Genomic DNA, 27,811 nt, shown 5'->3' with positions numbered 1-27,811 from the left:
ACCCGAATAGACATTTTCCAAAGATGGCTAACCAACAGCCAATAGGTGGATAACAGTGGGTGCTCAACATCATTACTCTTCATGGAAATACAAAACAAAACCTCACGCCTATTAGAACGGCCATTAGAACGCCTATTAGAACGCCTGTTAAAGAGAGCAAATTAGAACGGCCATTATCAAAGAGAGAAGAGATACAAAGTGTTAGTGAGGATATGGAGGAAAGAAAACCTAGGTGCACTGTTGGTGGGAATGTAAATTGGGACAGTCACTCTGGAAAACAGGATGGAAGTTCCTCAAAAATCTAAAAACAGAACTACCATATAATTGAGCAACCCCTCTTCTGGGTATGCTTGGATACCCAAAGGAAATGAAATTGGTACCTTGGAAGTCAGCATCCATTAAAGTTGAATATATGCCTACTCCATCAGTCTGCAATTCCAGTCCTAGGTTTGTACTCAAAATAAATGCATACAAAATATATGTTCAAAAGTATTTATACATACAAAAATATTCATAAAAGCATTATTTGTAATAGCCTCACACCAGAAACAAGTGTCTATCAACTATAGGGTGGATAAATAAATTGAATCTATAGACATAATGTTGGACAAGCCAAGAATGAACATATACCGTACTCGTGTCCAGTTTAAACAACACACCAAACCAGCCTATGGTAAGAGAAATTAAAATGGTGGTTACTTTGGGTGAGTCATGACTGGGAGGGATAGAAAGGAGACTTCTATGATGTCATTAGGATTCTTTTTTTTTTAATATTTTACTTATTTATTTGATAGACAGAGATCAGAAGTAGTCAGAGAGACAGGCAGGGACAGAGGTGGAAGCAGGCTCCCTGCTGAGCAGACATCCCTATGCTGGGCTCGATCCCAGGACCTTGAGATCATCACCTGAGCTGAAGGCAGAGGCTTTAACCCACCGAGCCACCCAGGTGTGCCCTCCATCAGGTTTCTTTTTGAAAGAGTTTATGTTGCTGTGTTTACTTTGAAAAAACACATTGAGCTGCACCTTTATGATTTATGCCCTTTCTTGGATACATTGTTATACTTCAATAAAAAGTTCAAATGAAAGCAAAATGTGGCCGCTCTGTGCTAGGGGTTTCCTTCCTCTCTGGCGCCTGGGTTACACTCTGAACATTCAGCATCGATTTCTAGCATTTGCTCTCTTTACCAGTCTGGAATTCACCCACTGACCCTAGTTACCCTCTTTCTAAGCCTCCCCAGCAGTGTGGGAGCCCAGCCTCTGCCCATGGAGTGAACAACCGTCGGAGAGAGCATGTGTCAGCATTGAGGAAAGAGCTCTGCAAACGGGGCTTACTCAGATGACAAGATCTACAAAGAAAGGGCAGGGTTTTGCCCGATTCAATGCAAAGTATCAGCACCCCAAAGATCCACTAGTCATAGAATTTTTCCGTAGTCACATAAAAATGGAAATGCACCTAACTTTAAATCAGCTGCCGCGGAGCAACCTCTTGTCCTTTTGCTGTGAGGGGTGACCTAAATTAAAATGAAGAACAGTTCTAGAAACTCATGTTGCCTGATAAAATACTGATTTCTTTAACCCCCGACATTCAAGTTGCCGTACTTTTTCCTAGCTTTTTATTTACTCTGTAACACTGTTTATACACTTGAGCAACGTGATATTTCAGATGAACTGGTGTATTGATACCGTATGAAATTGAAATCAATAGCTGGTGAAATTCTGTTAAAAAATAAACTTGGCTGCTTGACTAAAACACTCTTGTCACTTTAAAAAAAACAAAACCTACCAGTTAATTGTGTTAAATTGGTTTGTCGACAAAGCTTAAATGCTTTCCTCACACTCTGGTGGCTGCTGTTCAATCAAGGGGAAAGTTCGGTCTCTTGAGAGAAATATCTTTATTGATTACTACACCAAGAGCAATTACATCGAAACAGAGGCTAGTGGGTAAGACCTTTCGGTTCTTATATAACCTTATGACAGATGCTGAAGAACACATGCAACGTGTACTCTTTCTGCTCACACGCCCTAGACATTCTGTGAAGTCCGAGGGTCTCTATTATGCTTAGTGTTCACATGCCTTGTTCCACAGGTATGGTCCTTGTCCCACCCAAAACACGGGCTAGGGACAATTCTCAGTTCGCTGGCCAAGTACAGGTCCTCCAGCTTTTCTGGCCTTACTGATTGCAAGTCATGCACTTGATGAACACAGTGAAATGTGCTCTGTGTTTTATAGAGTCCAATATACACTGTTATTACTCTGAGAGCAACAATCATTTTTGTTTTGTTTTTAACAATATTCTACCTTTTCACATGCTGTTATTCTTAAATTTCAAGATTGGCTCCAAACCAGAATTTTAGCCAGAATAAGATAGTAATATCTTGAGAACTGAAAGTTTCTCTGCACATAGGTGGAGGTTTGATCAGTTAGAAATGCAGACAGTCCTGTGGTTTGTCAATCATTAAGGAGGAGCAGGATGACACAGTGTGCTCGCTCTGCCACTAGAGGGCCCCCTGACAAATATATGAAACCAAGCAAGCAAGGCTTTCCACAATAAAAAGACAAATCAAACTTCAGGAAAACATGAATTTATTGTGTACATCACCAAAGCATAAAAATACCTAATTAGGGCTTTATATGGTTGGAGAGAATTATGAGCACACAAGAAATCCAAATTTTATTTTTTTATTGATGGATTCACCCACATCATTAATGGATTCTGTGATCAGGCTGAGACCTGAGATCCTCAAATTCATATTTCCATGCTCTATTCTCCATGTTAAATTTTAAAATATTGCAGGAGTTCAACAAAGAATAACACCGTGTTTCTGAGATTTCAGAAATCATCGTCTTGCACTATTGGTATGAAATAGTGTGTCCCATGTTCCATGTGTCTTCTGCATTTTGCCTTTTCCATGCTGTGTGTTTTGAACTCCTTGGGCCTGTCTCTTCTCTGTGATAACCAGTTTCTGGTCCCCAAAATCCACCGGTCTTCGTCAGTGTCAGTAAAAGAAACACCTGTCAATAAGACAGATAATGTTGCATTTTCCCTTCAGCTTTACAGAGAAAGCAAATGGCACTGTGCACAGTAAAAACATTGTAAGCGAAACACCTGGGAAAGTAACCCTCTTTGAAAAAGGTCTCATTCTAGCTGGTTGACTTAAATACATTTTGTTGTGCGAACAAAATTGAAATTCCTTTCTTTTCTCCAGAAGCAATAAATACACACGTCTTTGCATTTTTAGGTCAGAAGGGAGTCACTAAACTTCCCTTTTCTTACACTTGCATGTGGGATAATGATTTGGAGGGAGCTTTTACTTAAACAAAGAGCCTGAAAGTCTTACTTCAATGAACGGTGTGCAAAGCGTAACCTACTGCTGTTTGTGCGATGAGTGTTCAAGTGGTAATCTCTTTTGCCACATACTCACATATTTCTAATCTTAAATTCTTTGAAGTGTGAGGTTTCCTGTGGTTGTTGAGAAACGATGGGCTGAAGCTTGGTTATTCCATCTGTTTTCATGACCAACGGGCATCGTTCTGCCATTGATTCAGGGCCACTGGAGTGCGTCACAGATGAGCCCGAGGTGAGCGTGTTGGTCACGCTCTGGGTGGTGTCATCTTATATCCACTGGGCTTGGCCTCTGCTCCCTCTGTCTGGGACCCTCCAAAAAATGACTGCTCCTCTGGCCATAGCACACAGTCAACAGATCCGAATTCCAAAATGGAATCACTTATAAGAACGTATGTGGTGACCACAGATTTCAAAGATTTTTTTTTTTTTTTTATTTGACAGACAGAGATCACAAGTAGGCAGAGCAGCAGGCAGAGACAGAGGAGAAGCAGGCTCCCTGCTGAGCAGAGAGCCCGATGCGGGGCTCGATCCCAGGACCCTGGGTTCATGACCTGAGCCGAAGGCAGAGGCTTTAACCCACAGAGCCACCCAGGCGCCCCAACCACAGATTTCAGAAATGAAAACTGCCTGATTTCTGTCTGCTAGTATCACTTTCACACGAGATCAGTGAGCAGAGAGCGAAAAGGTGTGAAGAGTAGTATTTTCTTTGCTTCTCTCTCTCTGTGCCTGCTTCGATCACAGCGCTTGCCCGGATAGATTCTCAACAAGGATTTCCTTCCCTGCCTTTTTTTCCTGCTCGGTGCTGTGCAGAGTGCGGGAGCAGGGGTAGCTCATGTTCTGCAGGTAAAACCTCATTACTCCACACAATGCCCAGCACAGGAGGATAATTCAGTGAATATGTGTTCAATGAATGAATGAAAGGACATCCTACGAAAAGAATCAATCCTACGAAAAGAACTGAATCAAACAATCCTACGAAAAGAAAGAAAAAAATATGCGACTGAGTCTAGACTAAATGTTTGCAAAATGCAAATATAGAAAATAGGCTGCCCAAGGAAGAAAACATTGGCCTCCAATCTTTGGCTCAGTCGACCCAGGTATGCAGCCTCTCAGATTGGCATGAAATCTAGTAGAAACTCCACTCTCCTAAGACTTAAATCATTCACAGCAGAACTTTTAGAGCCGCACAGGTAAACTAAAGAAGCCCATCTGGTGTTATAAGTACGTATTTGGAGGGGGAAGAAAAGCATAACACAAACAAAGCACGCCTATCATTTTTATTACATGATCTACAGAAAGTAAAGATTTACAAAATCTTTTTAGTCAGAAAGTATATGAAAAAAGATTGATTTTTCCCAAGTGGAGTAGAAAAGGCCCCAGGAGAAACATGAGATTTTTATGTTTATTAAACATGAGCTGAGGTTTTAAGAGGCTGGGAAACAATAACTCGGCATATGTTTCTGTTCCTGAGGCCCTGGGCTTACTCTGGACGGTTGTAGAGTCAACAAAACCCGGGAGCTCTGGGACGTGGGGTAATTCCTATTATGCACTCCGATCTGAGAGGAGCTGGGGAGAGTCACACCGCTCAGCCGGGGATCTGAGTCTTCCTCAGCTTTGCAGGACCCTTTATTGTCTACCCTCTCTAGCTCCAGACAAAACGCAGAGTTCAATGGCTTTTCCATAATGGATATTCACACGGCCATTGGCTCCCTTGTCCGCTCTCCCCAGAGCACAACCTCTTGCCAGCAAACTCTTCTGTGGGCACTTTCTCCTCTTAGCCTGATGCGTTAACCAGATTCCGAGCCATCCAATGTTCTCTTCTACTCACAACTCTCATTGGTATAGCTCTTCCAGCTTTATAAGGTGTGAATACATACACTACTCTTTAAGTAGAAAGAGAGAGCATGAGTGAGCTCGAGAGACCTACAAGGGGCTCAATTCCCAATGCCCAGCACGGAGGAACCCGGGTCTCGTCACGTCTCTCCACCAAAGAACTGGTTTACAGGAAATGCACAGGATGGAGAAATGGGTGACGGGAGACCAAGAGGGTTCCAGCAGTTGCATGTGAGGAAATTTCCAGGACGAGTGAGCGGGTTTACCTAATAGCTGATGTGCAGGAAGGAGCAGAGGGGTTGTCACGGGTGAAAAGAGACAGAGAGACGAGTCAGTCAGAGGCCCGGTAGGGATATTGCTTGGCTCCCACTTTAAAAAAACTCACCGCCAAAAGACATTGTTCAGGCGATCTCGGAAATTTCAAAACTACCTCAATGTAAGAGAATATTGAGGAATTATTGTTAATTTTTTTTAGTAGATCTTAAGTTCATTTAAACATGATTATTGTTGGAGGCGCCTGGGGTCGCTCAGTCAGTGAAGTGTCTGACTGTTGATCTCAGCTCAGGCCTTGATCTCAGGGTCATGAGTTCAGGCCCTGAGTTGGGCTCCATGCTGGGCATGGAACCTACTTAAGAAAATGATTATTGTTCATCTTTGTACAGTGGATACTGTACGTATGTTCAACAATTTGAAGTGTAACTGGGAAGGAGTATGGTAAAACCAAACAGGTTTGGAGGAGAGCATTTGGGGTGACAGGATGACAAGGTGTAGGTGAATCAGTGGCAATGAGGGGTGGAGGAAGTCACCAGCCCCCTGGGTTGGAAGTCACTCGTCAGCACTAATGGCGGTCCAGGCAAGGAGCAGGACTTGCCCCAACATCTGCTGGTTCAAGTTACCAAGTGACCATAATGCAGGGCACGGAGAGAGAAGGGCATCATTTTTCAGTGCTTTCCCGGGGAACAAACACACGGAAAACAACGTCGTCATTCTATACTTTCGGAATCCCTCTGCTTAGATAGGCCATGCACACTTTTTCATCCTCACGACATTCTTACAATGTGGGGAAAAAAAAAAAAAAAGGACAGTAAGACCTATGGAACAAAAAGTTTGTGTTTTATTAAAATAGGTTTCCAGAAGGTAACTGACTCCCATTTGTCTCTCCAAGCTTAGGAAGAGCCAGCCAAGAGGCCTCTTGGGTGAGGAGGCAGGCCAGGACTCACAGAGCCTGGTGCTGCTGGTGGAGCTTCCTGCTGGTGGCCAAGCCCTTCTCAAAAGAAACAGAGAAAGGCTGGGCAGAGAACAATGCAGGGTCAGGACAGCTGCTGGCAGAGGAAGGTGTCCTGCCCCCAAGAAAGATGGGGCCCTCTCCACTGCCAGGCTGCCGAGGGATTTGGCCTGCCACACTGTTAGTAGGACTCAGAGACTCGGACCCTCCCGCTGGGCTGCTTGTGGCCACCCTGCTCCCGGGCTGGCCTAGGCCTTGGGTGGACACACCCACCAGAGAGTAGACAACCAGCCGGTTCATGCCAAGCGTGTCTGCATCTCCTTTCCTCCTTCACTGAGTCTCGTGCTCCAATCAGTCTTCCATCTCCCACTTGCACGATGGGAAAGAAACACCCCACTTGGTTCTCTGATTTCTGCCCCAACACAAGTTGAAGTACATCCAGGGGCCTCTTCTTGAGGTCCACTTGGCAGCGAGGCACCAAGGAGAATCAAGAAAACTCCTGCTGAGGCTCTTACAGCATTTCCTTTCAACAACATTTACAGTACAGTGCGGTGGGCTAAACACGAAGCCCATTAGAAAACAGAGCAGATAAAAACAGTCGTCTTTGATTTGCACTGGATACAGACAATTGAATTACAAAAAACTGAAGCAAAGCTTTAAAAAAAATGGACACACTTAAATATTACAGGATTATTATTACAAACACAAAGGGACAGTCGGGGCATTACAAATGAAACGCTGCCTTTAGGCCAAATGCAAACTTGCAATGGGGCTTTGAAGGCCCAGAGAGGAGGAGTCATTCTCTCAGCACAGGAGGCCTCCAGAGAAGGGGCTGGTGATTCTCAGGGACTATTGCAAAGTGTTGGACATAGCACAGATCAGCCCCCAAATTTCTTTTACTTCACACACACCTGAAGACAAGGAATACCTTGGAAATACTAATGTACTCTCATCAGTTTTCATTATTAATACATAGACATACCAGCCCACAGGGTTGTCTGTCATCTACATAGCATGAACCATAGCCATACTTTGTCTTAGCAAGATGAGCAACATAATAAATATTCTTTAAATCATTCTAGAATAATGCTTATTCTACCTGGAAATACTCAAAATGTACCTCTAGTACTCAGCAGACAGTGTCTCACTTTTGCCCAGTGAATTTATACTGTGATACTTTGGCATCAAGTTATCTCATTCAGGGAAATTCCAACACAGCTTTATTTTGGCACTGATACCTGGGTTCCTGAATATGACCAGACTATACTCTGTCCTAGGACTCAGTCTGTTTTCGAGGCCCCTACAAAGCTGGTCAAGGAGAAAAACATTCTATGTAGAAAACAGCAACAACTGTACTTTTCTACCTCATTCATGATGGTCTACTTTGGCTCAGATACCAACCAGAAGAAGATTCTTTCATCACTTCCATTAAATAAATCCATCAAGACTGTATCTGAATTTAGCATGGTTTCAGGATCTGGGCAATATTGGGTCCCATGATATCCTGGCTACAGAAGGTAGATCTGAAAAATTTTCAAGGAAAAAAAAAAGGATATTAAAATGACTCTATGGAGTAAAAAAAAAAAAAAAAAGACACATGGTAGAGCTAATTGAATGAGTAATTATTATTTTGTAAACACTTTTGCAAATATAATAACTTATTTATTTCTTAAATAAGTTTCCTTTAATTATAAAATGTTAAGATGTACAAATTTTTACACAAGTTGCAAATTTCAAATTCTATGGAGGTTTTAAATACCATTACAAATGTAGACTTTGGGGCACCTGGGTAGCTCAGTGGGTTAAAGCCTCTGCCTTTGGCTCAGGTAATGATCCCAGGGTCCTGGGATCGAGCCCCTCATAGGGCTCTCTGCTCAGCAGGGAGCCTGCTTCCTCCTCTCTCTCTGCCTGCCTCTCTGCCTACTTGTGATCTCTCTCTGTCAAATAAATAAATAAATAATATTTAAAAAAAAATTTAAACTTTGTCTGAAAATTCAAGGGAAAAGGTAATACTTACTCATATCCATATTTTCCAGATATATCTTTCACCATCTCTGCTCCCAACTTATTCTGAGAACGCCCAAACAAATGTTCCTTCCAAATGAACTCAATATTTGTAACATTTCCAACATTAACGTCTGCATCAATTAATTTTGTGTAAGTCATGCCTGGCTTCAGTGTCCCACTGTAAACAGAAAGATAAGACCCATAAGCTCGCCCCGGGGTACCCTCAATGTTCAAGTGGAGCCGCATCTGTGTGTACGATGAAAGAGAAAGTCGTGGCTGCTGGCTTCTGCTCACAGAGATTTATTCTTTTCGCGCACGTCGATCGGCGTCTTGGAATACCAGCGTTCTGAAGCTTGAAAGGAAGGGTGGGGGAAATGGGAAGCTTGACTGGTCGATGTTGGGGAATGCCTAGAGAGGCATTACCTTGATGGGATCTCCGCAATGAAAGGTCTGGTGTTGGCTTTAGAGTCTCAGAAACCAGATTTTATGGACACCAGGAAATGGTCACGCGGTCAACGAGGAGCTGAATTCACAGCAAACGGATCTCCCTGTTCCCAATGGGGAAATGCTTTCTTTTTATTAATCAAAATGTCCTCCAACTCTCTCCCTGGTAACTTCTTTATCTGGATGAAAAGAATCACGCGACCAAGCTAGTCATCCAAAGGTGTTTTCGTGAGCATGGCAACAGAGCAGAGGGAAGTGGATTCTCTTGAGGCATAAGGCACATCCTACCCTAGCCCAAATTAGACCAGATGTGATTTCCCTATTCCCACTGTTTCGTTCTTTCATTGTTAACGTATTGTCTCCTCTCCCTGGAAGATAAGCCCCACAAGGACAGGACCTGTGGCTGTATTCTCAGCAATCAGAACAATTCCTGGCACACAGTGGGCATTGAAATGTTTGTTAAGTGAATGAATGACTGTTGCTATTCCTAGGGCCTGTCTTCCTCTATTTTATATAGAATTAATTGCTTTAATTATCAGAAGGCAACTTTCCTTCCAGCTTCTTTGGGATAATTTCCCTGTTGCTCTTTGAACTGACTTCGCTCCGTGGACCTACTGTGAGCACCTTCATAGCAGCGCCATTAGAAGCCCACAGGACTAACGTAGAAGCCACAGGGTTTACAATAATTTAAGAATTATTCTTAAAAGAAGATTGGGTGACTATGCAACCAGATGGCAAACTCCTTCTTTAGATATTTGCAAAAGAAATGCAGAGATGTCAAAATAGTCTTACAATTTTTAAAAAATATTTTATTTATTTGAGAGAGAAAGAGTGCTCACAGGCACTAGGGGCAGAGGGAAAGAATCTCAAGCAGACTCCCGCTGAGCACAGAACCCCACGTGGGGCTCCATCTCGTGACCCTGAGATCATGACCTCAGCCAAAACCGAGTCAGATGCTCAACGGATGGAGCCACCCAGGTGCCCCAAAATATTCTTGCGAACTTTTGGGTGATTGGGAACTGCCCCATCCCAGGTCAGACGCCTTTGTGCAGGGCTCAAACTACCCAGCCTTGCTGTGGGCCTGTGGGCCTCAGAGCCGCAGGCACACAATAGATCGTACTGAACGGCTTCCAGAGAACTAGCTTCATGGAGACATGAAGAACACGGAAAATGAGATAGGATAGGGAAGGGTATCTGAAACAGAGGAACAGCATGAGTGAAGTCAGAAGGAGAGGAAAAGGTGGATCTAGTCAACGCTAAGTACTGCAGTCAGGGTAACCTGATTGAGTTGAAGACCACGAACCAGACACCAGACAGCGGGAGACGGGGATGGAAAGGTGGGCTGGAGCCTGTGCATTCACCAGGGGCCAGAGGGTCCCCGACTGAACCCATAGCTGCAGGCAGGGCTGCTGAGGCAAGAGGGTGTGCACAAAGGACCAGAATGATTAATCTACTGCATCCTTCGACAGATAAAATAACCACAGAAACCTCTTGTTTTTCATGCCTCTCTGCCCATTCTTTGAAGATGATGGAAAGTAAAGAGGCAAAAATCTAATCCGTTCTTTAGTTTGCAAAAAGGTAGCATCTAATTACTGTGCATAACCTTAATTCTGAAACAGAATTAAACAACGTTAAGTGAAATCTCTAACACAAAAATGCTAAGGCTGACCAAAGAAAAGATGAAAGGAAACTCAAGATAAAAGGGGACTTTAGCCAAAGGTAAAGGCTCAGGGAATGTCTCTGCTGCATTATTCCCACCTTGGACTATTTCAACACTTGTCCTCTATCTGTGGGTGCTACTCAGACAGCTTATTAGGAATCTTGCCATTTATACAAATGTCTTATTCCATAAGTGATTTGAATCTATACAATCAAAATACATGCTCCAATTTGCATAATGTTAATGGACTGGATAATAACTCCTGTTTATTGTCCAGTTACTCTATTATCTAGATCTAAAATTTTATGCTATTGTTTTCCAATTTCTTCTGTTTGTAGATGGAACTGCGGAGAAAAAAGTGCCTATGATTTCTATTTTTATATCTGGAAAGCTGGAAGTGAAAAGAAAAGTCAAATGTGTCAGGACAGCCCATGGTAGTCCCATTCCGCTGTCGGAAAAGAGTGAGCTGCTGACTGAGCCAGTCTGAGCGAGTGCCCAGCACGGTGCCACCTGCTGCTTCCTCGTCCTTGGCCCTTGCCTACCTGGTCATCACGAACTCCTCCGTGTTCCCCGTTGTACCACCTACACGGAGAAACAGGGTCCCTTGAGTGACGTTGTTTCCATCAAGTTTGACAGACAATTTGTGCCTCCAACCTGGAAATTAAAAAAAAAAAAAAAAAAAAAAGAGTGAAAATAAAGAAGTGAAAACACACGAAAAGCATGACCTCCCGGGCACTCGGATGTCAATGCAACTCTCAGCCTTGAACATGGCTGTTCTTGTTCACAAAAAAGCACAACTTTATGTAGCTTGAGTGACTTTGGTGAAAAGCTACATTTAAAAATACATATACGTGTACTTGTTTTCATTTTATGAAAGCAAATAGTATCATGATGTTCTTTAAAGAAAATCCTTTAATCTTCCGGGCATTTTTAGGACTTTAAAAAATGGAAGCATGAGCTTTCTTTGGTCTGCTACACTTGTATTCTATAGCATGTGCACTCTTCAGAGCTGGGTTTTGATTGGCCACGGTTTGACAACTCATCCAGAATAAATCTAGAGAACCTAGCGAGCGAGAGGGTCTTGGGAGGTGAAGTGAGTTGTCTCTTCCTGTCCCACCAGGCTCTGCACTCGGAATGTTCAGTTAGCCCAGGTCGGGGGCAGCACAAAGCCTGCCCACAGGACGAATCCCTTGAAAGTGGCCAAGGGTCACTTTTACAAAACCTGGAACGAAACACATCGTTCATTGTGAATTCTGAAATTGTATGTTTCAGAACACATTGGCGGAAAATGCAATTCTTCCTAAAATTGTTTGAAAAAGGTCTCAAAGGAGAAACGCCCCCAGAGAGAATTTTCAATTCCTCAGTTAATTGTTGCCAGATTTCTTCCCTCCTCAGCCCACCCCCCTGCCCCCTCCGCATGGAAAACCCCCTTCCCCAGGCTCCCAGGGACGGCGTCGGCACTTCAACCCATCAGCCCTTGGGACCGTCTCATCCGGCCTTTTAGTATGTTTTGTGCCGTGGATCCATCCTCTCTTCCTCATTGTCCGTCTTTCTCTGGCTCCTTTTACTGCTCTCCACATCGGTTTACCTTCCCTCTCTGAAAGAGCCTGAGACCTTTCTCTGCTCTCTTTCTTCTCATCTGACTCACTTTCCTTGGGTAATTCCATCACCGCCTCCACAGCTCTGATGGCTGTCTACACACAGGGGTACCTCTCAAGTCTCTGTAGATCACATCAGTCGCCCGTATCTCTGGCTGCCTTGTGGGCACATCCTCCCCCGCCATCCCAAGACATCACAAAACCTGGTGAATTAGAAACTGGACCCATTAACTCCTTTAAGCCAGTTTTTCTTCATGTGCCATCCAGCTCAGCGAATAGAACATCCAGCGAGCCAGAATCATCCTTGACCTCTCGACTCTCTGTATCCCTCAGATCCACTCACAGGTTCCTTGGGTTCTACCTCCCATCTCCATACTCTCTCCCCATCTCCTACCTTTCTGTCCAGCTTTACTGAGATATAAACATTGTGGATATGCACACCGCGACCGCGATACACACTTAATGATATATTGTGAAATGATTAGCACACGAAGTTAGTTTCCATCCATCACCTTCCATGGCGGTGAGGCAACATGTGTCCTAACAGGTCATTCTGCCTCCGTCTTGCCTCCCTCTAATCCATGCAGCAACTAGAATGACTTTTTAAGAAACCAGTCTGATCATCTTAACACCCTTGGGTGGCCTTCCAGGAGCTATGGATCAAGTCCAAGCTCCCTATATGGCACATGTTTCATCATTTGACTTAATTTACGTCTCCTGCCTCATCTCGTATTACTCTCCTCGGGGTCTCCATGGGGCTTCCTCTTTCTCTCACTCTCTTTCACCTCCAAACATTGACCCATGCTGTTCCTTCTGCTTGGATGTTCCCACTTCCTACTCCCTCTGACTCCTCTCTCGGGAATCCGCTTGGAAATCACCTTCCCTCAGAAAGCTCTGTTGATTTGGTTATGGACGTCCCTCCTTTGCACGTCTCTTATGAGAACGCTTATTACCCAGGATTAAAACTCCCCACTAGTCTGTCCTCACTGTCTTGCTTCCTCACTGCAGCCTCAGCTTCTGGCCCGGGGCCCAGTGATTTAGTAGACACTCAGTAAAAACTGTTGAATTTTTAACAATAAGTACCTTAAAGCATTACAATAAAAAAACCTGAGCTACGATACTTACGGGCAAATGGGGAAAGAGACCCAGTGTTTAAAAAATAATATGATCTATTAGGCTGCATATTTTTGAGGTGAAATCGATCAGCAAAATGACCCATTGTTGGGCAACCTTCTTTGGGACAAAAGAAGCAATCTCCCTGGGGACAGAAAAGAAGAGGTAGGTTAGAAATGTAATTAGAAATGTTGGCCTTCCATAAACTCTATATACGTTATTAAACTATAATAAATCTTTGAAATTTAAATAAAGCATATGCATTTAAAAATGATTAAGTTGCCCAAAAGGCTACCCTGTCTTCCAAAAACAAAACAAAATAAAACAAAAACAACCGAGGGGGAGGAAAATGGCCTCTTAGAAAAATGAGTAAATGCTATGAATAAATAACCCCCAGAAGAGGATAACTATGTAAAAAGCTGCTCAATCTTGCTGGTTGTCAGCGATGCACTAATGAAAACAACATATAATTTCCTACTCAGCAGAACTGCAGAAATTAAAACAATGTGCAACACCAAGTAGTGGTGAAGACATGTGTGGAATTCTCGCTTGGTCCTGATGAGAATGTAAATGGACAGACGTTGCAGACAGCAATTTGGACATGTCTAATAGAGACAGAAATGTTGGGTGCCTGGGTGGCTCCGTTGGTTAAGTGTCTGCCTCCTGATTTCAGCTCAGGTCGTGATCTGGCGTGGGGGGAATCAAGCCCCTTGTAGGGCTCTGCTTGTCCTTCTCCCTCTGCTCCTTCCCCTGCTTGCTCTCTCTCTCTCAAATAGATAAATAAAATCTTTTAAACAAGACAGAAATGTACATATGCTTTGACAATTTCACTTGTAATACACACCATAAGGAAGCTTCCACACAAGCACACTAGCACACATACGGAAGTGTTTACTGCAGAACTGCTTTTAATAGCAAACCCTGGAAGCAACCAACATGCCTGCTGGTAGGGGAGTGAAGAAATAAATTGTGACTGATTCCTAGAAAATAAATACATCAGATCTCTCTATATCAATGTAGATCTCAATTCTAAAATTTAACAACAAGAAAAAAGCAAATCCAGAAAGATACAGTGCGATGCTATTAATCTCATACATATGGGCTTCACCTCAAACCCTGCTTCAGGGGAGGGTGTGAAGGGAATGAAAGGGAATTAAATTTTGTCTGTGCATTTTAAGATCTAAAGCAAAACTAACAAAATGGGGATACCTGGGTGGCTCAGTTGATTAAACAACTGCCTTCAGCACAGGTCATGATCCTGGAGTCCTGGGATCGAGTCCCGCATCAGGCTCCCTGCTTGGCAACGAGTCTGCTGCTCCCTCTGACCCTCCCACTTTCTCATCTCAATCTCTCTCTCTCTCTCTCTCTCTCATTCTCTCTCTCTCAAATAAATAAATAAATCTTAAACAACAACAACAACAACAAAATGTTAACTTAAAAAAAATCTGGGTAGCAGTGTTTTAATATTTGTTATTTGAGGTCTTGAACTTACAGATATATAAACCATGGACATTTAGGCTAGGATTATAGTAAACATCCCATGTAAAACTCTATTTTTAATAAAGAAAACTTATCACAATAAAAAAAGGGCTCATATTTATTAGGTGCTTACCATGTCCCAGACACTTTTTAAGCATGTTGTATGTGTTTAACTAATTAGTACTGATAAGCCTCTTTATTATTACAGTGTTTTCAGCCTCCCTATCGAACAGATGCAGAAACCAAAGTGCAGAGAATGTGTCCAATGATGCATGTCTAGTAAGTGAGGGAGCAAGGGTGTGAACCCGACAGCCCAGTACTTGAACTCCTCCTTCATTTTATTTTATTTTATTTCATTTCATCTCATTTTATTCTATTTCATCCTGTTCTGTTCTATTTGTTTCATTTCACCTCCTTTTTACGACTGTTTGGGTAGAAGCACAATAAAACATGTCAAGGAAATTGACTCCGTGTTCTCCAGTTTATAGCCATAATTAGCATCCATGTGGCCCAGGAATCTAAGTTTCTCCCATCTTGCAAATTGTAGTCCATTCTATCTGACCATCCTGTGACTCTGAGGGCTTCTACCTGCCTTCAGTATAGTAAATGCCAAGATCCCTTAGGCTACTCAGAGCAGCATCTGGGGCCAGGAGAAAGAGGAGGCAGAGCAGAAGAAGGTTACTGGGGAAATGCCAGGTTTGGCTGGCAAGCTTCCTGAGCAGTTCACCAGGGCGTGCCATGGGTAAGAGCAGTTGGCTCCAGAGATGAGGAAGGTGGCCACAGGGTATCCAGTCACCTTGCTCTGGTTAAAAAGACAGAAACGGCTTATTCCTATCCCAACAGCACTTAGTCTCAAAGTGCTATTACTTACAATAAACTCCAGCTGGAAACCCCACATTTTCTACCCTGATCAAACAGGGAATTCGGTCTCTGAAGCATAAGAAGGAAAATCTTTCCACTTCCCACTACAAAATAGATTTTCTTTCTCCTTTTCATAGTGATAACCAAATGAAAAATACATTTAGTTCAGATCTGGCACCATGCGCTTTATGACTCAAGCAAAATCAGATTTGGTATTTTGTCCCTTATTGATCTGTGTGGAGCTCCTATGAGATATCTGTGCCTTAGTTCAGCTCTGTATAAATAATTAAATTTTAATAAAATAATTTTCACATTCCAAGTAAATAGTAATATGTTCGGTTGTAGCTATTGATTGGTTCAGCCTTCTCAGGGCATCTTTGAAGATGACATTTAAAATATATACACAGAAAAACGTTTGCCCTGGACTTAAGCCCGTTACACAGTAGCATCTAATTACTGCATAACAAATGGCCCCAAACGCAAAATTGGATATAATCTTCAAAAGAGCTGAAACAACCAGAATACAAATAGTTGGTTTAGTTATTTAAGCCCTTCAGCAATCCTGCTACCGTTCAGTACTCTGCACAGAGAAAGAAATCTATTACTTCCCAAAATGGCAGATGCATTGTTTGCCACATACTCAAAGCACTAATTTTTCGTTGGCTGATCACGGTTCAAAGAATGACTTGCTAATTCAACTCCACTGCAAAATACTTAACTTACCGCTTTAAAAGAGTTGTAGGATCTACAAGGATAAGCAATAAATGCATCCGGATTGAGAACGCTCTCGATGTAGAAGCGATGACTGCGGGCGTGGTTGCATTCAAAGAAGGAAGCCACTTCTGCGAAGACAATTTCCAATTAATAGATAGCAATAAATGGATTAACTGATAACTAATAGTATGAACCATTTCTTAGAAAAGTAACTTTAAAAAACATATGCCTGATGTGGGAGGTCCAGACAGCCAGACCTTGTATGTAGGCTGGATACAGCACAAGCTTTATCTCAATAGCACATACCATTTTCTTTGTATCAAAGAATTCTTTGTGTGACCCTCAAGGGACATTCAAGCAGGGTAAATAAACAAATGCAAATGCAAATGACTCTGTGTTCTGTTATCTTCAATACTTTCTGAATCTTGGACTTAGAGCTTTAAAGCACCTAGAGCTTTCAGTAAACTTGTGCGTACAGCATTCCCCACGTTAGATCAATTCCTTCTCTGCCTGCCTGTTTGCAGGAAGGCTCAACTCCCTCTTACTCAATCACAAAACAGCCAGCAATGTGAACCAGTGCACACCTTCAACTGAACATCGAGATATGATAAGTGAGAGGTGTTATAATGAATGCTAAAGACAACTTAGTTTTGTCATTGTCAGGCATGACATTATGGCCACTAATATTTATTATTATTGCAATAATAAGATAGATCTAAATACATTTGTGCATTCTGAAGTTAGCATTCTAGTCCTTTAGCAACATCCCCAGCATCTGCCGTGGACTATTCTTCCAATGATCTGCACAACTTGGTTGATCTTTGAGAAACTAGATTTAGTTATAGTATATGTGGTAGATCGTTATACTTCAATAGTGGCCTCCAGTGAGTCACTATTTTTTAGGTCCTCACCTCTTTGGAACAACAGATTACCATTCTTCCCTTCAAGAGCAAGGAGCTTATCTTTTTTCCCCCCACTTTCCCCACCCCACCCTGGATTGTAAGCTAGTCCTCTGACTTGCTTTGACCAGCAGAACGTGGAGGAATTGACCCTGTACAAATTCAGGTCCTCAGTCTTAAAAAAGTTCTAGTACCTACTCTTGCTTTCTTAGAACCCAGCTTTTCTGTTAAGAAATCCTCGTTAACTGGCTGGGAAGAAAGGCCCTTAAGAGGAACAGACCAGGGGCACCTGGGTGGCTCAGTGGGGTAAGCCTCTGCCTTCAGCTCAGGTCATGATCTCAGGGTCCTGGGATCCAGTCCCACATCAGGCTCTCTGCTGCGCAGAACCAGTACCAAGACCCCAGACATGGAAGACCATGTTGAACTTTCCCACCTAGCTTAACCCAGTGCAGCCCCCAACCAGATGCAATCATGTGACTCATCGCAAATCAAAGTCTCTGCCTAACTCTGCCTGAATCTTGACCCTCAGAAAAATGGGCAACAAAACCATTGTTCTTTTAAGCCATTCTGGTTTGTCATGCAATAGTTAGCTGAGACAGGGTAACTTCAGAAAGCAGAGATCAATAATGGGCATCATCTTTTTTTTTTTTTTTTAAACAAGGATGTCTCTTACATCAGTTCTTTTATATTCAGATTTATATTCACAATTAATTGTGATGTAGACAAGACAGTTCATTAGCATTTGGGAAATATAAATTTTAAAATAAGTGATTTTTTTAGTAATAAATATAATGTAAAATCGAATATTTTCATGTTTTCAAACTTTTCTAAATCATACCATGAAGGATACACATACTTTAAATAAAGTTGTAGGGAATTTTATAACATCTTAAAATGGTCGCTTGTAATAAATGTGTTTTACTTGAATTAATTCTTTACAGAATTTCAAAAGTTCTGTGTATATATACAGTTGTATAAAGAAATATTATGATCTATATTTTATCCTAGTAGAAGGGATTTTAAGTCATAATATGGAAAATAAGAAGAGAAATAAGTTTTATAATAGGCCTTATTTGAATGAATTTTGCTTATCTTTTCTTGTTGGAATTGGCTTTCTCAGTGAGTGTCTGTAACTCACCAGTTTTTGTTTCTTTTCTTCAGTAGGCATTGCAAATAGACACTTCTAATCACATTTACTCTTCAGAACAGATATTAAAACTTTACAATTTGTCTCTAGAGAGGAGGACACTCCGGCTACTCTCAATGTCATGATCTGTGTATCTTTCCACTCCAGTAGCCAATTGGAAGATTAAATAATTAGATCATCGGGAAAAAAAATTAGATCATCGAGATATTCTGACCATGTGAAATCCGATGGTGAGATATTTAGTCATCATTTATTATCATATCATCATACGTTATATTATTATGTATTTTATATATTATGTATGATACATTTCATTATTTACATAATGATGATAGGTAGGTCCAGAGAATAATGAAATTCCCAAATAATAGCTTTTGGTGCCTTATTACCAGACGCTCTATGGATACTGTTCTTACCGGAAACTACTATAAAGGGTTAAATACTATTTGTTTAATTTGTGATTAATGTGTGATCCATAGTGATTCTGTTAATAAGTGAGTCCAATCCTATCTCCTGCTCCAAATCCTCCCATATCTCCCAATTCACTGGAGTAAGAGCTGAAATCTTTGCAGTGGTCCAGAAGCCCAGTATTCTCTCCCTCTGTCCCTTCTCTAACTTCATGTCCGCTACTCTCATCTTTCAATTCCCTCTAACCACAGTAGGCTCCTCACTGCCATGAACTTCCCAGGCAGGTTCTTGCCCCAGGCCCTTTACACTGGCTGCCTCCCACCCACTGGCTTGGGTTGCCTTTCTTTCTCCCAGATATCCTCACGGCTAAGTCCTTTAGGTCGTCTCTGGCCACCCTATCAAAAATCTCCTTTCCCCACTCGGCCCCCACAAACACCAACACCTCATATTTAATTCTATGCTTTATTTTGTCTCCTTACTCTATTACTGTTTTTCTAGCAAATTAGAATATTAGCTCCATCACGGAGGGGTTTTTGTCTTTTGAATTCCTTCCTACATCTACTGTTCCTAGAATAATGCCTGGCACGTAGGGGACACTCAGTACATCTTGCTGAATGAATAAACTTATTCTCCTGTTTACACGGAGTGACTACAATATGCTAGACATTCTGATAGGCCCTGGGGATACAAAGATAACAAAGACACGGACCTGACCTTGTGGATCTCACAGCTAGTAGGAGCTTCATACATGTGACTGTGTTTTGGGCCAAAGTATATTTTCATATTATATTATGTGCAAAAGGGTGTGCGTCCTGGGAGCTGAGTGAATGTATAATAGCTAGCTTCGTATTTTAAGAAGTATTTACCTTCCTTGTAAATGTTGAAGTCAAAGGTAAACAAAGGTGTAATTAAGTCTTCACATCCTGGCATGTGCTTCCCTCCATTTGGGTAAAAGTCAAGGTGACCACAAGCATTGATAGTTCCAGCACCTGAGATCGATAAAAGCAGGATAAATGCTTCTAAGATTCTTTTCCATGCTTCAGTGTAGTTTCTGTTTGTATCGAAAACTTACCAAACTCAAAGAGCAAGCGAACTCCGTTTGTATGAATGACGTCGACAAAGTTGGCATCCGAGGGGTCCAGCCTAACCTCATTTGGAGTGTTGTGGAAATATGGCCCGGCTGGGTCCAACCCTGGGGAAAAGCACGAAAGGCTATTAGACCAACACACGTTCTCTCCAAGAGCACATTCATAGTGTTGTAGTTATTTTGGAGGGATAGATTTACACAGGTCGAACACCCCCCAAGACAAAGTACTGATACCTAAATTGAGTACATACATGCAGTCTCTCTATACAATGTCAGATTCCTATGCACAAGCAAGGCTGTGTCCAGACAATGCCAAGCAACAAAGTCAGAAGAATCAAATGCTAGGGTCTGTACAGAGATTACCATCTATGTAACTAAGGTTATGGATCACAGATGACCTCAAAAGCAACATCTGTATGCAAAAATACAGATAAAAAGAAAAGATAAGAGCTCTTCACTCTAAACATGAATCTATAAAGCAACATGCTTCAGCTTAGTTTTCAGCTGTGGCTCATTATTTCCACTTCATTATATTACAAATGAAAAGCCTGACATTCGGTGACATGAAGTGATTCAACAAAGTCATCATACACTGGAGGCAAAATGGACGAAGAGCTCAAGTGTCTAGACCCTCAGCCCACTGTGTCCTGTTCAAGTATCTAGGAGGGATAAAGGTAAGCTATGTAGAGGTCTCTACGATGTTATGACCATTCACAGATCTATTCATTTACACATTTGACACTTATTATCAAGCACTCACTATGGGCCAGGAGCTAGGTTCAGCACTTGAGTACAAGGAATGAGGCCTGGCTTTGTCCTCAAGGAGCTTTCTGTTGGACGGGGAAGACACCTCCATCCAGAGCTCTCAGTCCAGAGACCGAGGGGAGCCTAGGTTTTATGCGAGCACAGGGAAGGGACACACAAACCAGACTTGGGAAGTTGGGACATGCTTCTGCGGGACATGGAAATACAAGCAGAGATCTGACGGACCAGGACACTCGGCCGGGGTCAAGAGGGGACAACCGCACCCCAGGGGTAAGAAAGAGACTCTTCATGGCCTGCAGGTGAAACGGTTAACACATTTGGGAAACTATAACCGGTTTTTGAGGGCTGGGGTACAAAATTTTTGAACTGGGTGAAAGACAAAGCTAACATTGTAAGCAGGGGCCAGGTGTAGTTTGAACCACGCAAAAGGGTTGGGGCACCATCTGGTTGGCAATGGGAAGCTCTTACAGGTCTGCCAAAGGGGAGATTTACATTTTAGCAAAAGTCTCTGTGGTAAAGTGGACACTGGGTCCCGGAGTGGAGAGGACTTGGAGTGGAGCTGCAGCTGACCCGTGGAAATACGGCAGGAGTGAGCAGTAAATGTTTGGGCCCCACGCCTGTAAGACACAACAGGCTCAGGATCGATCTTCAACTCTAGGAAGTTTGTTTGATTATTTCGTGTGCGATCACCGACCAGCTGCAAACTTCTGATGAAGTCACGAACTCTGAAGAGATGCCTCCAAAAATAGGAGGCGCCCATCAGACTCTGCGGATCAGAGAACAGGCAAATAGCAGGGGAGCCGGGAACCTGCATTTGGGGGGTTCCAGGAGGTCTCGGGGGGAAAGACAGCAGAAGGTTCAACTTATACATGTCTTAAAAATCTGTCACTTAATTCTGCTTTGAACTGGTTTTATGGTAAAGTTCCTATCTTTCTTGACGTTTTGGTTCTTTTGTTACACAAGGAACACGATTGTTCCAAAACTAACCACTTGCAAGGACTATAGATTCCAACATCTAAATTATAGCAATTTTCGGATTTTCAGAGAGCCTTTAAAAATGTATTATTTTCTACTTACTCAACGGGATAATTCACTTGGCAGGAAGAATTAGGAGTTAAATAGTATCTGATTTTTGAAATCAAAATTGAGAAAAACAAAATCTTCACAAATCTATGGTGACCCCATGTGATTGCAAACACGGGAATAGCGAAGTTCCTCCCTCTGATTTACGGCTGAAATGCCCACAGGCTGTGTAGGCCCCAGGATGTTCCCTCTTCACAAACTCTGCCCACTTCTTCACTCTCCTGGGCCTGAAAACTTAGAGCAAAGGGGGATTTTTGCTACACGACGACTTCAGAATAAAAATACAATTTTATTATCTCAAAGAAGAAAGGCGGCCATGGGCTGGTGTTGGCATTGGTGTTGGGATTTGGGAGCTGGAAGAAAGAGGAAGTTCTCAGCAGGAAAAATCTGCTATACCGGGAAGCTGCAGCGACCATACACTATACACGTAATCTGGAGTTCTTAACTATTTTTAGGAAAAGATACTTAAAGTTCAAGTTTGAATTTAAAGCATAAGTATGTGTGTGTATATATGTACACACACAGAACTATAGTTTATTGTTTTAACCAACAGGAAATGTACACATACTATATGTTGGGCCTGGGGAGGGGTGGGGGTAAGAGAGACTTTCTTAGTAGTTAAGAGTGTCTCAAAATAAACGGGTGAATGAATAATTATATATGTGTATATATAGAACCATGCAACACAGAAGTTGCATTTTGGAATATAATAGAGGCGCATTTGAAAGGAGTTGGGAAGTAGAGAGAATTAACTCTGCCGGAGGACGGCGCTCTTGAAATGAATCTTGAAAGGTGAATAGTGGCCATTTAGGGCAAAGGATAATAGCACAAAAATATGAAAAGCCACGATGAAACATGAACCATTATGTGACAAGCTAAGGGGCTTTGGGCGTCAGAAAGTTCTGGCAGTGAGCGGCAGCTTGTATTTGGAAACATGAGGCCTTGGCAGCACTTGTGGGGGACTGGGCCGGGGGACCTGTCACAAGTGGCCAAATCCAGGCGAGCGATGTAGAGGGCCTGAGCCGGGACAGTGGCCAGGACGCGGACAGGCGCAAAGCAGCCGCGGAGACCAGCACCTGCTGCCTGAATGTTGCTTGGGGATGCAGAGGAGAGAGAGGCCAGGCCAGTTTGTGGACACTGGAGCTGACACTTTGATCTCCCTCCATCTGACTTGATTAGTTTGGAAGTCGCAGTGCCGGAAAGGGAGATGATGATCATCCTCGAAAATCTAATTCGCAGTCTATCCTAAACCGTGCTAATTCATCGTGTATGCATACCCGAGTCTGCAACTTATTCTTAGGCTTGACAGTATGTCCAGGGGTAACAGTCAACATTCTAGCAACGGGAACGGCGTGGGCACAGTTCACACAGCCAGCGTCCACGGTGAGCTGTGACCCCGATGTGTCCCGAACGTCCTTCCAGAACTGTCAGTGAGGCTCTGGCTCATTCCGGAGTGGCATGGCGCATGTTGTAACTCATAAGCCACCCTCGACTGCTGGGTGGGCAGCTCCCGATACTTTGCCGCCACAGGTGACCTCCAGGGAACATTCTCGAACATGGACCTACACCCTCCTGCTTTGAAAATGCTGTCATGTGAGTTGAGCCCCGTTCCCTCCTATCTTATATCCGCTTCCTCTACTCCCGCTGGTGTCTCAGACACTGATTTTGTGTGTAGACGAACATGGAAGCAGATTCCAGGCCCACCCCCAGGGCAGGCTTACCTGTTATCCTTCCCAGGCCTGGGACCCTGGACCCAGCTTCCCCAGCCAGATGTGCTCCCACGCTGTGGCCAATCAAGTGAACTTTAGAAGGAGAATATCCAAATTTTTTCTGATTGGGTTTTCAAAGGAAAACAGAACACATGTTTTTAAGAGACCAGGCAGAATGGCTTCCCTGTGCCTGACATATCTTATTTGTCCCTCTCACACACAGGCTGGCGACTAGTCAAAGGACAAAGTGACCCCCTGCCTCCTTGTCTGGCTGAAAAAGAAAGAACAGGACAGGCCTGTAGGAATGACCTCGGTCAGGTTCTTCTCCCTGTGCTAAGGGGTCTCGTGGTCCTCGGGAAAAGAACTGCCCAGCAACCACAGCTACGGCTTCTGGCCCATCCCTGAGACCCAACCCTGCCAGCACACTCCCATCGTGGCTCAAATGCAGTCATGCCGGGGCTGTTACACACCTTCCCTGCGTCTGTCTCCTCCAGCTGAAGGACATTCTAGCAAAGTGTGTGCTAGAGTTTGGTCTTCAATGAGGAGTTTTAACGACTATTCCCAAAGTGACTGTATGCCTAAGAGTCCACACACACACACACACACACACACACACACACATGCACACTTAACGGGGAACAAAGGAGCAAGCCCTTTCAGTTTCATCTGAGCTTCAAGTTCTCTTCACGGTAACAGTGAAAATCAAGCAATTGCCTTCACATGGATAAATTTGTCATTTGATCAAATGTTCCACTTTTTTCCCACCAGTAATGACAATATTATGTGCTGCCTTATAAAAGTATTTTCTCCGTCCATCACATGTGAACGTGCATCCAAGGATGTCTCCTGATCATTAGGGGACCCCTTCCTCCACCGCGGCCACCCTTTCAAATCTCGGGTTCCTCTCTGTCTTCCTCTACAGCCTGGTATCCGATCAGCCCTCCTCCCCCTGCAGACGTCCCCTTCTCTGTCCCCATCAATTCACCGAACATGGACCGCAGCAAATGCTTTCCTCTCCACAAACATTTCCTCTCCAACAAGTCACTGCCATTTATTTCCTGGACCAAGAAGAGCCCACAGTGCAGGCCCCAGGATCCACAAGAAATTCACAAAAGGTTAGGACAGGTATTTCTCCGAAGAGATGAGTCGGATTTCATCTTTTGGATGCAAGGACCCATTCTAAGTACCTCCTTGTGCCCTGGTCTCCCTCAAAGGCAAGACGAGAGGACAAGCCGTGTGGGGGCAGAGGTGAGGACTTGGCCCCATGAGTCCCCTCCAGCGGGTTCCTCACTGAGCTCAGGTGCAAGCATCACCTCCCTGGGCTGCCCACCTAGGTTAGCCTCTGCTCCAGTATCTCTCCGTCCCACTGCCTTGGACTTCATAGTACTGTCCTCATGCTTTGTGAGACCAGAAACACTGTCTCACTCGCCCTGTATCTTCAGTGACTAGAACAGCGCCTAGCCCACAGCGGCGCAGAGAAAAATATTTGTTGAATGAATGAGTGAAGCCACCTTAAGAGTCTGAAAGGGTCATAAATCTTTAGATTTTACTTCGCTGCATTTTATGGTGGGAAATTACTTTCTATAATGGTAGGGCATATGGAGATTTATAAATGTCTCAGGGTGTAACCCTCCTATATAGCAAAAGACTTGGCTATTTTATTCTTTTAGAAAATGTAGGTGTTATTGTGCCTGGGCTGGACCACAGACCTGACTAATTCACTGCCACAGAACCCAGTTTCTGTGGTACCATGTAGTTCACATTCCCAACAAATGGCATTCATAAGATGGGAATAGTTTATAATCATTAAGGATAGGTTTACCATGGGACAAAAACGAACTGGCAGGAGCCAGTCTTACAAGCCAACCCAGGACATGACCTTGGGGGTGGGGTCAGGGGTGGGGAAGCCTTGGATGAGGAGCCTGTGAAGGGACACTGCCACCAAGTGGCGCTTTCTAGAATCACAGGCACTTCTTTTCCAAGAAGTCCCTTCCCTTTCCTGGTCACCATACGGAATGCTTAATATCTCACAACGCGCTTAGAAGTTGTGTAAGCAATAAAAAAGCCATAAAATCGACGCAAATCCTCAGTGTTATGATGCAAAACCAATTAAACACAATTTTTAAAAATCAACTTTTCTTACCGTGAGAACATCAATAAAATACGCCACCTCAGCCCCAACAACGCGCAGGTTGTTGACGGCGTCGATGTATTCCAGCGAACCGTTAATCCAGTCTATGTTAATGCAATTCACGTCTTCCGCTTTCAGTAACACCTGGCACAAAGATTTATTATGTATGTAAGAAAGAAGAATTAAAGAAAACCAAAGTGACTGAACAATGGATTCCAGAATAAGAAATAACACTGGGGAGGAGGGAGAAATAACACTACCAGGTATCGAGAACAGAGTACACATTAGGTTCTGCCCTAAACCTTTTGCATATATCATCTTATTTAAACCCTTTTACAGATAAAGAATCCAAAGCACAGACAAGTTAATTAAACTTAGCCATGATCGTGGTACATAGAACCACGGTATGAATTCAGGCAGCCTGACTCTACTATACTATATGGCCTTATAAATAATTAATTGCTTACTATGTTAGCAGTCTATTAATCTTGAGTGTAAGGGAGGAAAATTAATTTCTTAGAGTGAACCTGGAAAATTTTTTCCCTTAAGTGAGAAATTTATCATCTCGTTCAATCTTTTGTCAAAAGTGAGACTTTATCAAAGAATAATTACAAAGAAATATGCTCCCATTATAATCTATGCAATTCATAATAAGTGGGTATAAATGGGAAATGGATAATTCATTTGGGGCCTTGGGACAGGGACAATGTGAGTAACCGAATGGAGGATTTTTCATGAATATGCATTAATATATGCAAAGTACATTCCCATTAAACATACAGCTTTTATACCAGTATAAAGAAGAGTCTATTCATATCATACATTGCACATGTCTTGCTGCCATTTTCCATCTGATTTCCATCCAGGGATGTTAATACGGGTCATCTTGTCTGTTCCGAAGTGTGAGGTTTGGATAGTTAGATAATTAATTGCACTGATCTCCTGTTTCAAGTGAAAAAAGATTAAGGTAAAATAACAATTCAAAATTATTTGACACTTAGTAGAATTATTCCAAGTCTGCTCAAAAGTCTTCCACTACATTTGATTTTTAACAATCTTCTTTAATACATTTTTACCAAAGAAAAAGTTACTGCTACACACGGCAAAGTACCAAGAAATTATTAATGCGTTATCAAATACAATATATAAATGTAATCACAAGGAAGGGAAAGAAAAATGTTTGGTTTTAGGGCAAGGTTTGTAAGACGACGCTGGGTCTGTTGCAGTCAGGGCTCCCGTCAGCCTCACTTTTTTTTAGCACTTCCTTCTCTGCTGCCCGTGGAATCCATGAGCCGTGTGCTACTTGAGGCTTAGGAAATGCTGACAAGGCGGCAAAAGAGATTGTTCACCCCACTTTATGGGGGAGGGAATAAAGTTTAGGATCTCGCCACATGCAGCACAATAGCATATTAATGATCATCTTATGTAATTACCTTAAATGTTCTTTCGTATTTCTTGTATTTTGTTGGATTGTTTTTATAACCAACCAAACTCAATTTAAGTGATACTAGGCATTGAAGTGATTTTGTTCTTAAAAGAAACGTGAAAAGGCACACTCTAAGAAATGCTCAAAATACTATTTTGAGAAAAAAAAGATGAGCCATCTAATCAGCGAGTTGCAAGTTGGACCATGGCAAATCCCACAGCAAAGATCCTTCAAAGGAAGGGCCTGTTCTTAGCCCTGTGTTTAACAGTAACATGCAAGTTGATCATACAACTTGCAGGCTAGTTAAAATATCTCCAGGATGGTAAGCAAGCAGTTAGGAGAATCCTAAATTAACTTACGTAGTCATTATAATATAGCTACACTCGCATGTGCCAGCAATCGTTCTAAGCACTTTGTAGTGTAGCTCATTCACCCTCCATGACACTGTGAGGTAGGTACTAACTTTACAGATTAGGAAAGGGCACAATGAGAAGTCAAGTCACTTGTCCAAAGGCCCTTCAGCTAACAAGTCCTGGTGTAGGGGTTGAAACCCACATGGTCGTTCCCTGAAGTCACATGTTCTACCACTGAGCTCTCAAGTTGGGGTCTGATCATACTGTTCTTCATTGATACGGCCCAGAGCAGATGTGGGATTTGTTGAGACAGATAAGAAAATCAAAAGTATCTTGGCTTTTTTTTTTTTTTTTGGAAGTGCTGCTGTACTGAATCATGGAATCCAAACACAAAAACATTTGTCCATCTACATATTTAAAAGAATCCAGACGTTAATTCCAACTCCAACTGGAGCTCCTTAAACAACCAACCATATTTTTATTTCTGTGTCAAAAAAGAAAAGAAAAGAAAAAAACACCTCA

General features: G+C 42.7%; 1 protein-coding gene across 1 annotated transcript in view; it reads right to left on the bottom strand.

The window, feature by feature from the left end:
• Positions 1 to 6,280: 6,280 nt before the first annotated feature.
• Positions 6,281 to 27,811, bottom strand: part of PNLIPRP3 (pancreatic lipase related protein 3) — a 35,172-nt gene continuing 13,641 nt past the window's right edge. The window contains exons 3-12 of the mRNA XM_032313012.1: positions 26,333 to 26,452; positions 25,523 to 25,654; positions 23,392 to 23,500; positions 19,808 to 19,927; positions 19,602 to 19,724; positions 16,291 to 16,409; positions 13,240 to 13,372; positions 11,059 to 11,170; positions 8,423 to 8,590; positions 6,281 to 7,928 (exon numbers count right to left, since the gene is read on the bottom strand). Of these exons, the coding sequence (XP_032168903.1) occupies positions 7,865 to 7,928; positions 8,423 to 8,590; positions 11,059 to 11,170; positions 13,240 to 13,372; positions 16,291 to 16,409; positions 19,602 to 19,724; positions 19,808 to 19,927; positions 23,392 to 23,500; positions 25,523 to 25,654; positions 26,333 to 26,452 (1,200 nt within the window). The 3' untranslated portion in view covers positions 6,281 to 7,864. The remainder of the gene's footprint in view (positions 7,929 to 8,422; positions 8,591 to 11,058; positions 11,171 to 13,239; positions 13,373 to 16,290; positions 16,410 to 19,601; positions 19,725 to 19,807; positions 19,928 to 23,391; positions 23,501 to 25,522; positions 25,655 to 26,332; positions 26,453 to 27,811) is intronic.

Source organism: Mustela erminea, chromosome 14, assembly GCF_009829155.1.
Source record: "Mustela erminea isolate mMusErm1 chromosome 14, mMusErm1.Pri, whole genome shotgun sequence".
Taxonomy (NCBI): Eukaryota; Metazoa; Chordata; class Mammalia; order Carnivora; family Mustelidae; genus Mustela; species Mustela erminea.
The sequence above is the reverse complement of the archived record's forward strand: the minus strand, read 5'-3'. Positions and strand labels throughout refer to the sequence as shown.